Source organism: Anolis carolinensis, chromosome 1, assembly GCF_035594765.1.
Source record: "Anolis carolinensis isolate JA03-04 chromosome 1, rAnoCar3.1.pri, whole genome shotgun sequence".
NCBI classification, from domain to species: domain Eukaryota; kingdom Metazoa; phylum Chordata; class Lepidosauria; order Squamata; family Dactyloidae; genus Anolis; species Anolis carolinensis.
Genome location: NC_085841.1, coordinates 340,802,801 through 340,815,869, shown reverse-complemented (window position 1 = coordinate 340,815,869; position 13,069 = coordinate 340,802,801). Strand labels below are relative to the sequence as shown.

The window sequence follows — 13,069 nt, the reverse complement described above, 5'->3', positions numbered from 1 at the left end:
GTTATAAATCCATTTTATCCTGCTTTATAATGGTCAATGTAGACTCATACAATACAGATTAAGCCACATTGAATCGGATTATATGAGTCTACACTGCCATATAATTCAGTTCAATGCAGTTAATCTGCATTCTGAAACTGGATTTTATGGCAGTGTAGATGGGGCCCAAATAAATGCATATATTCACTGGAGGTCTATGTTGCTAATTTTGTTATTGTTAATTGCCATCAAAGTCACCTTTGGCTTAGCACAGCCTAAATGATAGACACCCAAGACACCCTGTCATCAAATCAAATAGTGCAAAGTCGGAAGAAGTTGCTGCTTTAATTAGGTGAGTTGGAAATTTGCGTGGACTGGTCCATGAGGTTACAAAGAGTCGGAAACGACTATGCGACTGAGAGAGTGGATATTTGCACACAGATTTTTCCTCTGAGACCACTAAAACTAGATAATTTGGACCCTCATCCTCCATTGGGAGATGACCTATGGGCAGTGAAGATCTCACACTCTATTGGTGACAATAGGAGTAAAAACTTCAAATAATTTCCCAAGAGATTTGTAGGATTTTTTGAAGGCAACCCTGATGGAATCTTTAATATTTAATTAAGTATGCAAAAAGTCAGTTATTATTAAATTCAGTTCCCATGTTTTGCTTAGGTATGGATTTCTTTTGATGGAGGCAATGTTTTTATACCAATAATGAAACTGGAGAATGAGACTATTGTAGAAACAGACACATGTGTTTACACCCAAGCTATTGTATTTGTGTCAGACAAAGGCACAATATTCTACACCAAGGCAGGTAAGATATTTTTAAAAAATTGTAGACATCTGTAAACATGGAGAAATTTTAAATAAGTCTGGATATCATGCCATCTTCACTATTATGTGGATACAGAACATTAGTGTCAACATTACTGGAATAGCTTTTAGACAGAAGTGTCAACATTACTGGAATAGCTTTTAGAAAACTAGCCATATTAATATATTGTAACAAAACAAAGATTTCAGTTCACTTTTAAGGTTTAAGTATGGCCATAAGCTCTCACGTTCTAAAGTCCAGTCTATCAGATGCATCATGCATATTTGTATTGTGAACAATCAAGTCAAAGTGGCAATAAAATATGTATAGTATTTATATATACAGTAGTTTCTGACATTTCTGAAGCACATGCAGTCTAACATTTGGCATAGACTTCAGCATTTCCAGGACACATGTACTAAATTTTCCTCATCATGTCAACATCTTAAGATGTTCATTCTCTGTGTGTCCTAGAATGAAAATTGATGCTACTTTTGTCATCATAAAATATGTCAGCTCCTAAAATGTATGTAATAACTGGTTTGGGATTTCCAATTTAAAAACACAGGATTGCTCATGGAAAGGGGGATTTAGCAGTTCTCTTATAAGACGCTATCCTGAGAAACACTTACCTCCAAATGCACATGGCCACGAATCTTTGGAGAACATTCCTAATTCTTTTTTCCATTCAATTGTCATACTATAGGGGGAAATTTTCAGATCACATCCCTTCTTTTCTGGGAAAATAACAGTCTCCCATATTTTGCCCAAGATTTCTGCATCTGTTAGTTTAAAAATTGAAAAACAATTCATTTTATGACACAGTTATCGTAACATATAATTTGACCCACATCTTCCCTGTCTTTTGAAATGGAGGTACAAAGGGTTCTTTTCTACTTGTCAGTTGATCTGTATGTGTTTGAAGATCCCTCTCATCATCTGGTTGCTTGGGCTCCCAATTTGTGATCAGTGGTGTAGTCCAAACAGGCAGAGTTAGCATCAAAACTCTCCTTAAACATGCTTTAAGTTTTGGAATTTCAGGATTTTAAACTTGAGAGAATGAACAAGCTAGTTAAAGATCTTTTAGGATGTATGATAAAATAACAACAACTTTATTTTTATAACCCGCCTCAATCTCCCTGAAGGGACTTGGGGCGACTTACATGGGGACCAAGCCCAAAAAACAAGATATAAAACAAGATATAAAATAAAATGCATAACAACAATATAATTAAAAGCAATTAAAACACAGAATAAAAGTGTCATAAAATTCATCAATGAGCATCAGAAGATCAAAAGTGGGATAAATAAATTGCAAGGGAAAGGGCAGGGCTTGTGAAAGGTAATAAAATAGACAACAAGGCAATAAAATAGAAAAAGAAGTAAAGGTACAGAGATGTATAGAGATGTACTTTTAAGGAAGAACATTCCTTTTTCATTATCCAGACACACAGTTTATATTAACTTTATATTAACACTAGCTGTACTGGGTCATGCATTGCTGTGGCCCAGTCTGGTTCAATGGGAAAGAAAGGATAGAGAAAGAGCAGGTTTCAGATATACCGGTATGTGATTTCAGAATGCTTGTGGGTAGGCAATATTTGTGGTGGTTCCATTGTCTGTGCAGATATGGAGATTGTTTGGTTTGGCGCCTCTGGAACATGGAACATATTACTCTCCTTGCTTACGTTGGTAGAAAAAGGAAGAAAAAGGAGGCGATAGGGCCATTGCAAGGAGAAGATGGGGTGATGGCGACAGGGGACAGGGAAAAGGCAGAACTACTTAATGCCTTCTTTGCCTCGGTCTTCTCAGAAAAAGAAAGCCATCTTCAACCTCAGCAACACGGAATGGACGAAGGATTGGGGGAAATCCAACCCCAAATAGGGAAACAAGTTGTCCAGGAACACTTGGCCTCTCTAAACGAATTCAAGTCCCCAGGGCCAGATCAGCTACACCCAAGAGTACTGAAGGAACTAGCGGAAGTTATTTCAGAACCACTGGCAATTATCTTCGAGAGTTCTTGGAGAACGGGAGAAGTCCCAGCAGATTGGAGGAGGGCGAATGTGGTCCCTATCTTCAAGAAGGGAAAAAAGAACGACCCAAACAATTACCGTCCGGTCAGCCTCACATCAATACCAGGCAAAATTCTGGAAAAGATCATTAAGGAAGTGGTCTGCGAACACTTAGAAACAAATGCGGTCATTGCTAATAGTCAACACGGATTTACCAAAAACAAGTCATGCCAGACTAATCTGATCTCTTTTTTCGATAGAGTTACGAGTTGGGTCGATACAGGGAATGCTGTGGATGTAGCGTACCTGGATTTCAGTAAGGCCTTCGACAAAGTCCCCCACGACCTTCTGGCAAACAAACTAGTAAAATGTGGGCTAGACAAAACTAAGGTTAGGTGGATCTGTAATTGGCTAAGCGAACGAACCCAAAGGGTGCTCACCAATGCGTCGTCTTCATCATGGAAAGAAGTGACAAGTGGAGTGCCGCAGGGCTCCGTCCTGGGCCCGGTTCTGTTCAACATCTTTATTAACGACTTAGACGAAGGGTTAGAAGGCACGATCATCAAGTTTGCAGACGACACAAAACTGGGAGGGATAGCTAACACTCCAGAAGACAGGAGCAGAATTCAAAACGATCTTGACAGACTAGAGAGATGGGCCAAAACTAACAAAATGAAGTTCAACAGGGACAAATGCAAGATACTTCACTTTGGCAGAAAAAATGGAAATCAAAGATACAGAATGGGGGACGCCTGGCTTGACAGCAGTGTGTGCGAAAAAGACCTTGGAGTCCTCGTGGACAACAAGTTAAACATGAGCCAACAATGTGATGCGGCTGCTAAAAAAGCCAATGAGATTCTGGCCTGCATCAATAGGGGAATAGCGTCTAGATCCAGGGAAGTTATGCTCCCCCTCTATTCTGCCTTGGTCAGACCACACCTGGAATACTGTGTCCAATTCTGGGCACCACAGTTGAAGGGAGATGTTGACAAGCTGGAAAGCGTCCAGAGGAGGGCGACTAAAATGATTAAGGGTCTGGAGAACAAGCCCTATGAGGAGCGGCTTAAAGAGCTGGGCATGTTTAGCCTGCAGAAGAGAAGGCTGAGAGGAGACATGATAGCCATGTACAAATATGTGAAGGGAAGTCATAGGGAAGAGGGAGCAAGCTTGTTTTCTGCTGCCCTGCAGACCAGGACACGGAACAATGGCTTCAAACTACAGGAAAGGAGATTCCACCTGAACATCAGGAAGAACTTCCTCACTGTGAGAGCTGTTCGACAGTGGAACTCTCTCCCCGGGGCCGTGGTGGAGGCTCCTTCCTTGGAGGCTTTTAAGCAGAGGCTGGATGGCCATCTGTCGGGGGTGCTTTGAATGCGATTTCCTGCTTCTTAGCAGGGGGTTGGACTAGATGGCCCATGTGGTCTCTTCCAACTCTACTATTCTATGATTCTATGATTCTATGATTCTATGTGATAAGCAATCCGTGTTTTGATTTAAACCAAAGAATTCTAAAGATTGCCTCTGAGTGTAAACATAGATGGATGGATATAGATCTCTTTCTTTCTCTGCCCTCCCCTTGGGGAGAGTGACGGGGCATGGCTTCCTCATTGGTCATGCCCTCATGTTATTTTCCTGCTGGGAGAGTCCATAGGCCCCTCCCAGGGAGCGACCCAAGTGCCTCCTCTCTATTATTAAAAATCTGGCAACCAGTATTAAAAATAACTCTAACATTAGGACAGTAAATAAAGAACACAACTTAGAAGATAGGACTCCAAACATGAAACAATCAGGGCCAGCTAACACCTCCCAACAAAGGATTCCCCCAGGTAGAAAGAAGCCAGACTTTGAAGCTGTAAGGCTATTCGATGGTAATCAAGCTGGCCAATTGCAACATTCACACTTTCCTCAAGCAGAAAAGAGTTCTTTCTCCAACCCTGGACCTTCTACAGATAAATAAAGAGAAGCCTCCCACAGGATGGTAAAACATCTGGGCACCCCCTGGGCAACATCCTTGCAGACGGCCAATTCTCTCACACCAGAAGTGACTTGCCATTCCTCAAGTCAATCCTGACACGAAAAAATACAATAAAATACAATTATAATATAATATAATGTGCTGCAGGATATCCCGCAACAACATTTTTCCCCCCGTGTTTTTATAATAGAACCCTGGGAAATAATGACATTGATAAACCTAGGAGCAAAAATCATAGTGTTACATAGTGCAATATAATATTAAAATAATATATAATAATAATGTCGTACAATTATAATAATATAATTATACAGTTATAATATATTATACAGTTATAGTATGATATTATAATATAATAATATAGTAAGTATAATAATAAAATATTATAATAATGTAATACAATTATAATAATATCATAAGTAGTGGTATCTCTTGTTCACCTCATTGGGGCCCATAAAAAGTATTTTCACTCTCAGTACCCCTCCTTTCTGAGGCTATGCTACAGAGCCTCAGCTTCATGAAACTCACCAAGCCAAACTGAGCGGTGAGGAGGCGCGCCTAGCCATCCCTTGCAGCCCTGCCCATGCTGGTTGCTAAAGGGAGGAGACTGCTTGGTCATTGCTAGCGCCATTGCTAAGGGGTGGTGCCGTCTGCTACAACGGTTGCTAAGGGAGCAGGAGACTGATTGGCCGTTGCTAAAACGCATGGTTTTACTTGTCTCTAGTGTGACAGGTTTGTGATAGTAGGTAAGTGAATACCTTAAAACACTCCGTTTGAATGCTACATTGTGTCCAAATTTCATAACAATCGGTGAAGTAGTTGGAGAGATATGAGGTCCCCACAAACAGACATTACATTTTTATTTATATAGATTAGACATTGCTCATCTTTACTGCATGTTAGTGTCTTATACAGCATTATCACAAGATTATCATACTGCACTTTAAAGAGCTGACATCTCACTTTAAATCCTGTGGCTAGCTCTTGCAAAATTTTAGGGTTTGGAATCTAGTGAGGCCCAGGATCTCTCTGACTGAGAATTTTAAAGGCAAATCCTAGGATTCAACAGGAGGCAGTGATAGAATTTAAAGTGGGATACTATTTAACAATGTAGTGTGGTAATCTGTAGTCTGGACAGACTTGCATTTGTAACAAATATGTCTTAGGAATTCATCAGACAGGCAGAAGGAAAGCCGGAGAAAGTGTTGGAGAGTGGGGAAAACATCTTTTTCCATTCTCTCCCGGCAGTTTGTTTTAGACATTTTTGTTACCTTAAATGTCCATTGTTTCAATAATTTACAATCCAGTTTTTCCTAATCCAAACAGTCATTGACATAGATTATTGCCTTTCTTCCCATGAACACAAAGTGACATAGGCCCCTCTTTTTTTCCCTTGCTCCCTGCAACAGTCTTGAAAAAGATTATATTGAGAGATACTGGCCCAAAGTCAAAAGTGTCTTTATCTTGAACCTCACAAATACAGACCAGAACTTTACACCACTGGTTCTGGCAAGGCAGACACCGACCTTAGTAAAAAATCACTGTTCTAAAATGAATTCACATTCTTATTTCAGCAATATTGTATTTTCCTTTGTTCCTTCCACAGGCATGCAAAAATATGCCAGGCTTAGAGTTACACCAGGAGTTATATTTAGCATGTACTTTGACCACCTGGGAAGTTTAAATTATATTAGTTTGAACAGTACATCTGCTGATGACATATCAGTATCTGAGATGGATGTGCAAACCTTATTGAAGGTATAGTATGCTTTTGATGTGCTAATTGAGCTAATTGTATGTTATATTCTGTATAAATGTGCTAATGATAATATTTTTACATTGTAATTACTGCTATATGGGAATGAACCTTGACTCTTTCGGTCAGTACATCAAAGCTGGAAGCTGATTTTAAGATCACAACTAGATCTCTGTGCTCTCTGTCACTCTCACAGTGGGTCTTCTGCCAGAATCAATATTTCAGCAGTGAGAGTGACAGAGAGCACAGAGCACAGTAGCTGCTGATTCTTCTCTGCCAGTGTTATAATTGATGAGACTCATCAAGGTGAGAGATGCTCATGAATGAACAGCTGACTGAACATCAGGCCCCAGAACTCCTGGGTTCAAAACTAAAGATACCAAAGAGGATAAATTGAAACAATGCCTTGGAATTTTATTTCAAGCAAAGCTCAAGGGAGCTCATCCTGGCCACTTGACTGCTATCACTCTAGTTTTCTATGAACTGGGGGAACAATATAATATAAGATAATGCACTTAGCATTTTAAAATCAAGATGTATTAAAGTAATCATGGTAGCATCTGCACCCTGTTCAACTGCCTTAAGAGGTGTCCGGACATTTCCCCACATCTCTGGATATATTTTGTGAGTGTATCCACTGAAGGATGGCATGCAACCAGACAGACATATGCATTTTTCTGAATGACAGACAACAATTCCCCTTAATTCTATCAGTGGGGGTACATATTTGGAGTCTTATTGACAATATTTCTGGCAGCATCAGGTCCTGCTTAATACTCTCACCAAAGTAGATTCTTTAGACAAGATGTGAGGTTGATAGTGTCATGGAAGAAGCCTGACTTTCTAGAGAACCAGCAACTCTCTTGCTCTTCTGCAACCAGATTCTTGTTGACTCAGGAAGTGAGATTGCTGTGCAGCAGGAGGTACAAAAAAATCCCTAACCTGACTCAAATTTTTATTGCAAGATATAGACCAGGGGTCCCCAAACTAAGGCCCGGGGGCCACATGCGGCCCATTGAAGCCACTTATCCGGCCCCTGCAGCGGCAGCTTCCTCCTCCTGCAGCACACCGGTAGGAGGGAAAGGCGTGCACCTTTCCCGTCTCCTCCCTCACCTGGTGCGTGCCTTCCAAAGCTTTGCTTGTTTATAATGGTATTTTAATTATTATTTAATTAATTATTAATTATTAATGGGTGCTTTGCTAGTGCTTTTGGTGCACAAAGGTAGAAGGAGGTTGGATTAAATAGCCCAAGGGGCTATTTTTATTATGATTATGATTAACATTGAGGCTGTATTTATTCCTGCTTTGTTTTTGTTTTTTTAATTCAAAATAAAATATGTGCAATGTGCTCTGCATAGAAATTTGTTCATAGTTTTTTTTAAAACTATAGTCTGGCCCTCCAACAGTCTGAGGGACCGTGAACTGGCCCCGTTTACAAAGTTTGGGGACCCCTGATATAGACGCTTGAAACTGGCAAGGTGTTAAGCAGAATTTCAGACCAAGGAGATGGAACCCCTAATGACCACAGCTCTATGGATGGGTTTTAAATGCCTGAATTAATAAATGAAAATAACATTTAAATGCTTGTTTTAATATCTATTTAAATTATGCCTTATTTTAAAATTCTTGATGGGTTTATGGTTTAATTTTTTATCCTACATACAATAAAACCAAATAATTATGTTTTCTCACTTTGTTCCAGGGGGATGATTTAGGTTTTAATGCCGCTTTGTCAGCACAGTATGTCACTGAAGAACAGATGATCTTTTGTAACCACAGGTCATTGAATCCAGCAGTACCTGATGGAATGTTCAATCGTTTGCATATAGGCAAAGCATTTGAATATGGGTAAATGCCAGTAACAGCTAGTCTTGGAAGTTTTATTTATTTAGTGTCAGAAGCATTGCATAAATAAGTATAAAACTGATAAAATAGAGGGAGCGCAAGCGACTAAATGATTTTTGACCAAAAACGGGCAACTGTGACCGCATTGTCTGTGGCTTTAATGTGCTTAGTCTTGGAAGTAATAAGCAGTTGTTCAATTTTTAAAAAGCATTTCAGAGGCAAAAATAGGCAAGATTTTAAAACTACTATTTTAAGGAGCATAGGCTAAAACTATTTGCCCAGGCTTAGCAGGAAATAGATTCCAGATTTAGAAGTTTCAGAAAATAGAATCCAGAATGCTAAATGCCATTCCTAGTCCCTTCAAGTCGAGTATGCATCTAGCTGCAACTGGCATGTACAGTTTCTCAAAGTCCAAATAGTACGGGGCCAAGTAGTCTGTGCATATTATTTATTTTAAAATATAATACTCTACTACATTACCAAAGGATGTTCTACTGCAAAGTACATTAAAAAATAGAAAATATATGAAAACACTCAAACTAGGGTATGGTATACACCAGGAAGCAGGAAGCAAGCAAGTAAAAATCAACTTAGAGTGAATTAAATTCACTACTTTAAAAAAATTTTAAAATGAAAATGCTTTGGCTATTAGATTTACCATTATGCATACACACAATGATTTTCTGATGCCAGAGGGTGCCAAGACATCCTCTGACCCCATACATCCCCTAATAACCACAGGACAATGTCCTTTTCTCTTCCAGAAGCAATGGGAAGGAAACTATAGCTGCTTTCGAAGTTTGGGGTGGTGGTGGTTGTGGCTGGCTTTAGTAGGCCTTGAACTACACAAAAATGGGTGGAATGTTCTCACAGGTTGTGTTTCTCACTCTTGTCCTGATCTGTCTTTAAAGATTAAACAGACTATACACCTTACAAGATAAGAAGTAAAGGCCTTTTTCTCCCATAGCCCCAGTGGACCAAAAACTCCATGGAGATGAGCTTTCTCTTAAAGAAAGACTCTGGTTGCAGTATAGCCCTACTCACAGTTTCACAGGCACAGAAGGAGAAAAACATGTATCAGAAAATAAATGAATCACAAAGACAGGTATCATCCAGGAGATAGAGAAAACTCTGAGTCTTATTATCCATAACGTTGGAGAGCAGAAGAGAGGATTTGGAGAAGTCTGCTATGTAACAAATTCTCCATCTACATAGAACAAACACACACACAATAGCATAGCTGGCAACTCTCAGATTTCAAGCATCTAGTTTTCTTGATCCAGGCCCAAAAGGGCACAATTATAAGTTTAAAGAAAATTAAAATTGCCTCTTCTCACAAGGTGTTTCTTGGTATTCTCTGGATTCAGTTGAACCAATTCTCCCTGCTTGATATAAGTGAAGAAGAGTAAGGAACAAAACCAATGAGAGATACATATTGACTCTTTAGGATTAATAATAATAATAATAATAATAATAAACTTTATTTATACCTTTCCACTATCTCCCCATGGGGACTCGGGGTGGCTTACATGGGGCAAAGGCCCGAACAACATTGATGAAATAAACAATATAAATACAATTCACAGTATAAAAGATAAAAACAGTAATACAATGTAAAACAAGAATAAAATAGTTGATAGTATCAGTCAATCACCAGGCGCAGTTCTATCATCTACTTAGGTGGAGAAACTGGAGCAGCAATGCAAGAATAGAATGATAAGTTAAGTGCATAGATAGTAAGGACCTAATAAAATACAGGCTAGAATAATACCATCTGGGGCTAATTATCTAATGACTGTTTAACCAAAGGCCAACCGAAACATCCAGGTCTTTAACTGTTTCCTGAAGGAAGGTAGCGAGGGTGCTAACCTAATTTGCGTGTTGTATTATGATGGTAAGAGACAAGAGAGACATAAGACTACACTTCGTTTATTTCTATGCATTTAAATGTACTTTGATATAATTATCAAGATAATAAAATGTTATTATATTTTTAAATTTAGGCCAGGAGGATCAGGTGTAATCAGTAAGGTATTCAGGAAGACAATTACTGGATACTTTTTATCATGTGTACTTGTAGATGTACTGGATCGCTTCCCTGTTGAATTGAAAGCTGCTAGTCCTGCTACATCAAATACTATAACTATTATGGACCCTACCCCAGGCAGTGATGCATATCTCTTTCAGCTTGACCCCTCAGGTGCGTAGATCAGATGATGAGAGCAACTGGGGAGAAATTTGTTTCTTTTTCTGATTAGAACTCAAAAATGCAGAAGTTTCTTCAAAAGTTTGTGTGTGTGGCTGGTTACATGTGAGAGATATTTAAAATGTAATTGTAAGAGAAACAGAAAGTTAAAAACAAAAAATAGCCCCTGCTCGTTGCTGACCTAGCAACCCGAAATATAGTTGCATCTATCAAGTAGGAAATAAGGTACCACTTATAAAAAAGTGGGGAGGCAAGTTTAATTAATTTATGACCTGGAATGAGGAAGTGCCGTCAGAGTGGATGATGAAGCAGCTGCTCCCCCCTGTGGCCAGAATCGAACATCCCCTCAGGAGGTTAAATTGCCTCTGCGTCTGTCTATCTCGGTCTCTGTTTGATGTGTTTATGGGCATTGAATGTTTGCCCTATGTGTGTATAATGTGATCCACCCTGAGTTCCCTTCGGGGTGAGAAGGGCGGAATATAAATACTGTAAATAAATAAATAAATAAATAAATAAATAAATAAAGTAACAGATTCCCCAATCCAGATAGAGGACTTTTAGTATACTGAAGTATTAAAAGCTTAGCTTTGAATCCCTTTATGTATTCAACCTTTCTTTCTGGTTTCTGTGAATCACACAAATGGGTCATTCTACACAGAACTTAACATTTCACTTGGAACTTAACAAAATTCAATGGAAAAAATTAAATTTAAAATTTGAATGCATGAAAATGTAAAATAACTGATAAAAGTTGGTATATTAATCAGTGCCTATGATGGTGAAGAGATTTAAGATGAGGTCTTTAGGCCCTGCCTTTCTGCAGTAATGCAGTTGTGTGCACCTGTGAGGCAAAAGGCTATGCTGATGGTAGCAGTACTGCTTGTCGGGTTTTCCATGTCAGAAGGATCCAGACTGATAGCCTTATTGCACAAGGCCAATTGCATCCAGATAAATAGCACCTTTAGTTAGGGCTCATTGCATGATGCCGCTGTTTTTATGTTGTTTTCACCATTAGGAAAATGTTTCTTTTCATTAGCATAAACAAATCTTTTTATAACCCTCCTTCCAGCTTCTGTTATACTATGATTTCCTGTATGAAAATTCAGTTGTGCTTTTATGCTAAGTTTGGGTGGTCAGTAGGTAGCCTTTTTGGGGGGGGGGGGTGTCAAGCGAGAAGGACATGGCAATTTCAATGTGATTACTTTTCAATTAAGAAAGTAATTTTAAGACATTTTTGAACTTTTTATTTCCATAGGAAAAAAATCCACTATCACCCCCACTCCACACCCTTGGAAGCTGGGGCTTGTCAGAGAAGCCAAAACTTTACGCACTGTATCTTTACCCCGATCCTTCTCCAATTATGTTCCAAAATCTCTCTATCTCAGTACAGGGCTATAGTACCATGATGTGCTAATGCCCTCATTCTCTCTCACACAGACACACACAAAATGCATACACCTGGACATGTAACAGGAAAAGCTACAAAAATCTGTCAGTTTTAAAAAGCAGACATAGCTGGCATGGGGGCAGATCAGACAGATACAGTAGCTGCTGATTCTTCTCTGCCAGTGATTAGTTACATTTGGAAAGTCCAATTTATTTTGATGAGGAAGCCACACACACCCTCCCCAGGGACAAACATTTTAAAGATATCAGTCATATTTCTGGAGGTGTATGTATGTATGTATGCAAAACTAGGGAGAGGGTGGGGAAAATACCTTAAAAGAAGTAGAAGGTACTATGTGCTGTCGCATGCTAGGCCTGTAATAATGTCTGTTTACAGGACATGCCTTCTGTATGCCCAACGGGATGCCAGACTGCCTCAGCTAAAGGGTCCCACAGATTTCCCAACACAAAGTTCTAATGAGGCTCCAAATAAGTTCAACAAAGTTCTTTATTTGGGCTTCAATCTTCAAACAAACGCTTAAATCTTCAAACAAATGAAATAAATGCTTTATAACCTTGGAAAACCGGTAGCTTCCTCAATCTGCTATCAAGGACAGGCAACTGTTGGTAAACTGATTCCTTTTTCCTTAGGGAAATCTTCTGACCCCTCCCTGGGCAATCTTTCTTTACTTTGCTGACGTGAGGCCCTGCTCCCGGCTCCAAGATGCGTTATGGATAGCCCGAGTGGTCCCTTATCAGACAAGGTTTCTGTAGATTCTGGCAAGCTGGAAGGTGTCCTTTAGATCTACTCCACGAAGAATGTGGGAACTGTGCTGATCCCCCAGCAAGGCTGTGGAACTATTCTTTTACCCCCCCCCCCCCCAGCAAAGCTGTGAGAGGTGAAGCTTTTGTGCAGGTGGGAAAGGGAATCCCACACGTCCTGCCATAAGGCTTCAAACAGTGAAACTGAACAAAATCCCCTTTTCCCTGCAAAACCCTGGGAAAAGGGGCGGGTTTAAAGATACTAACGAGGATTGCCAAGTTGTAGGCACTATGAATGCAACCTGAAGGAAGCTACCTTATTGCT

At 39.5% G+C, this 13,069-nt stretch overlaps 1 protein-coding gene across 6 annotated transcripts in view; it reads left to right on the top strand.

The window, feature by feature from the left end:
• The window catches only part of catsperb (cation channel sperm associated auxiliary subunit beta), a 116,934-nt gene that overhangs the window by 41,365 nt on the left and 62,500 nt on the right, over positions 1 to 13,069 (top strand). For all 6 annotated transcript variants that reach the window (XM_062968134.1, XM_062968136.1, XM_062968138.1 and 3 more), the window contains 4 exons: positions 658 to 802; positions 6,396 to 6,547; positions 8,248 to 8,393; positions 10,394 to 10,590. In XM_062968134.1, the coding sequence (XP_062824204.1) occupies positions 658 to 802; positions 6,396 to 6,547; positions 8,248 to 8,393; positions 10,394 to 10,590 (640 nt within the window). The remainder of the gene's footprint in view (positions 1 to 657; positions 803 to 6,395; positions 6,548 to 8,247; positions 8,394 to 10,393; positions 10,591 to 13,069) is intronic.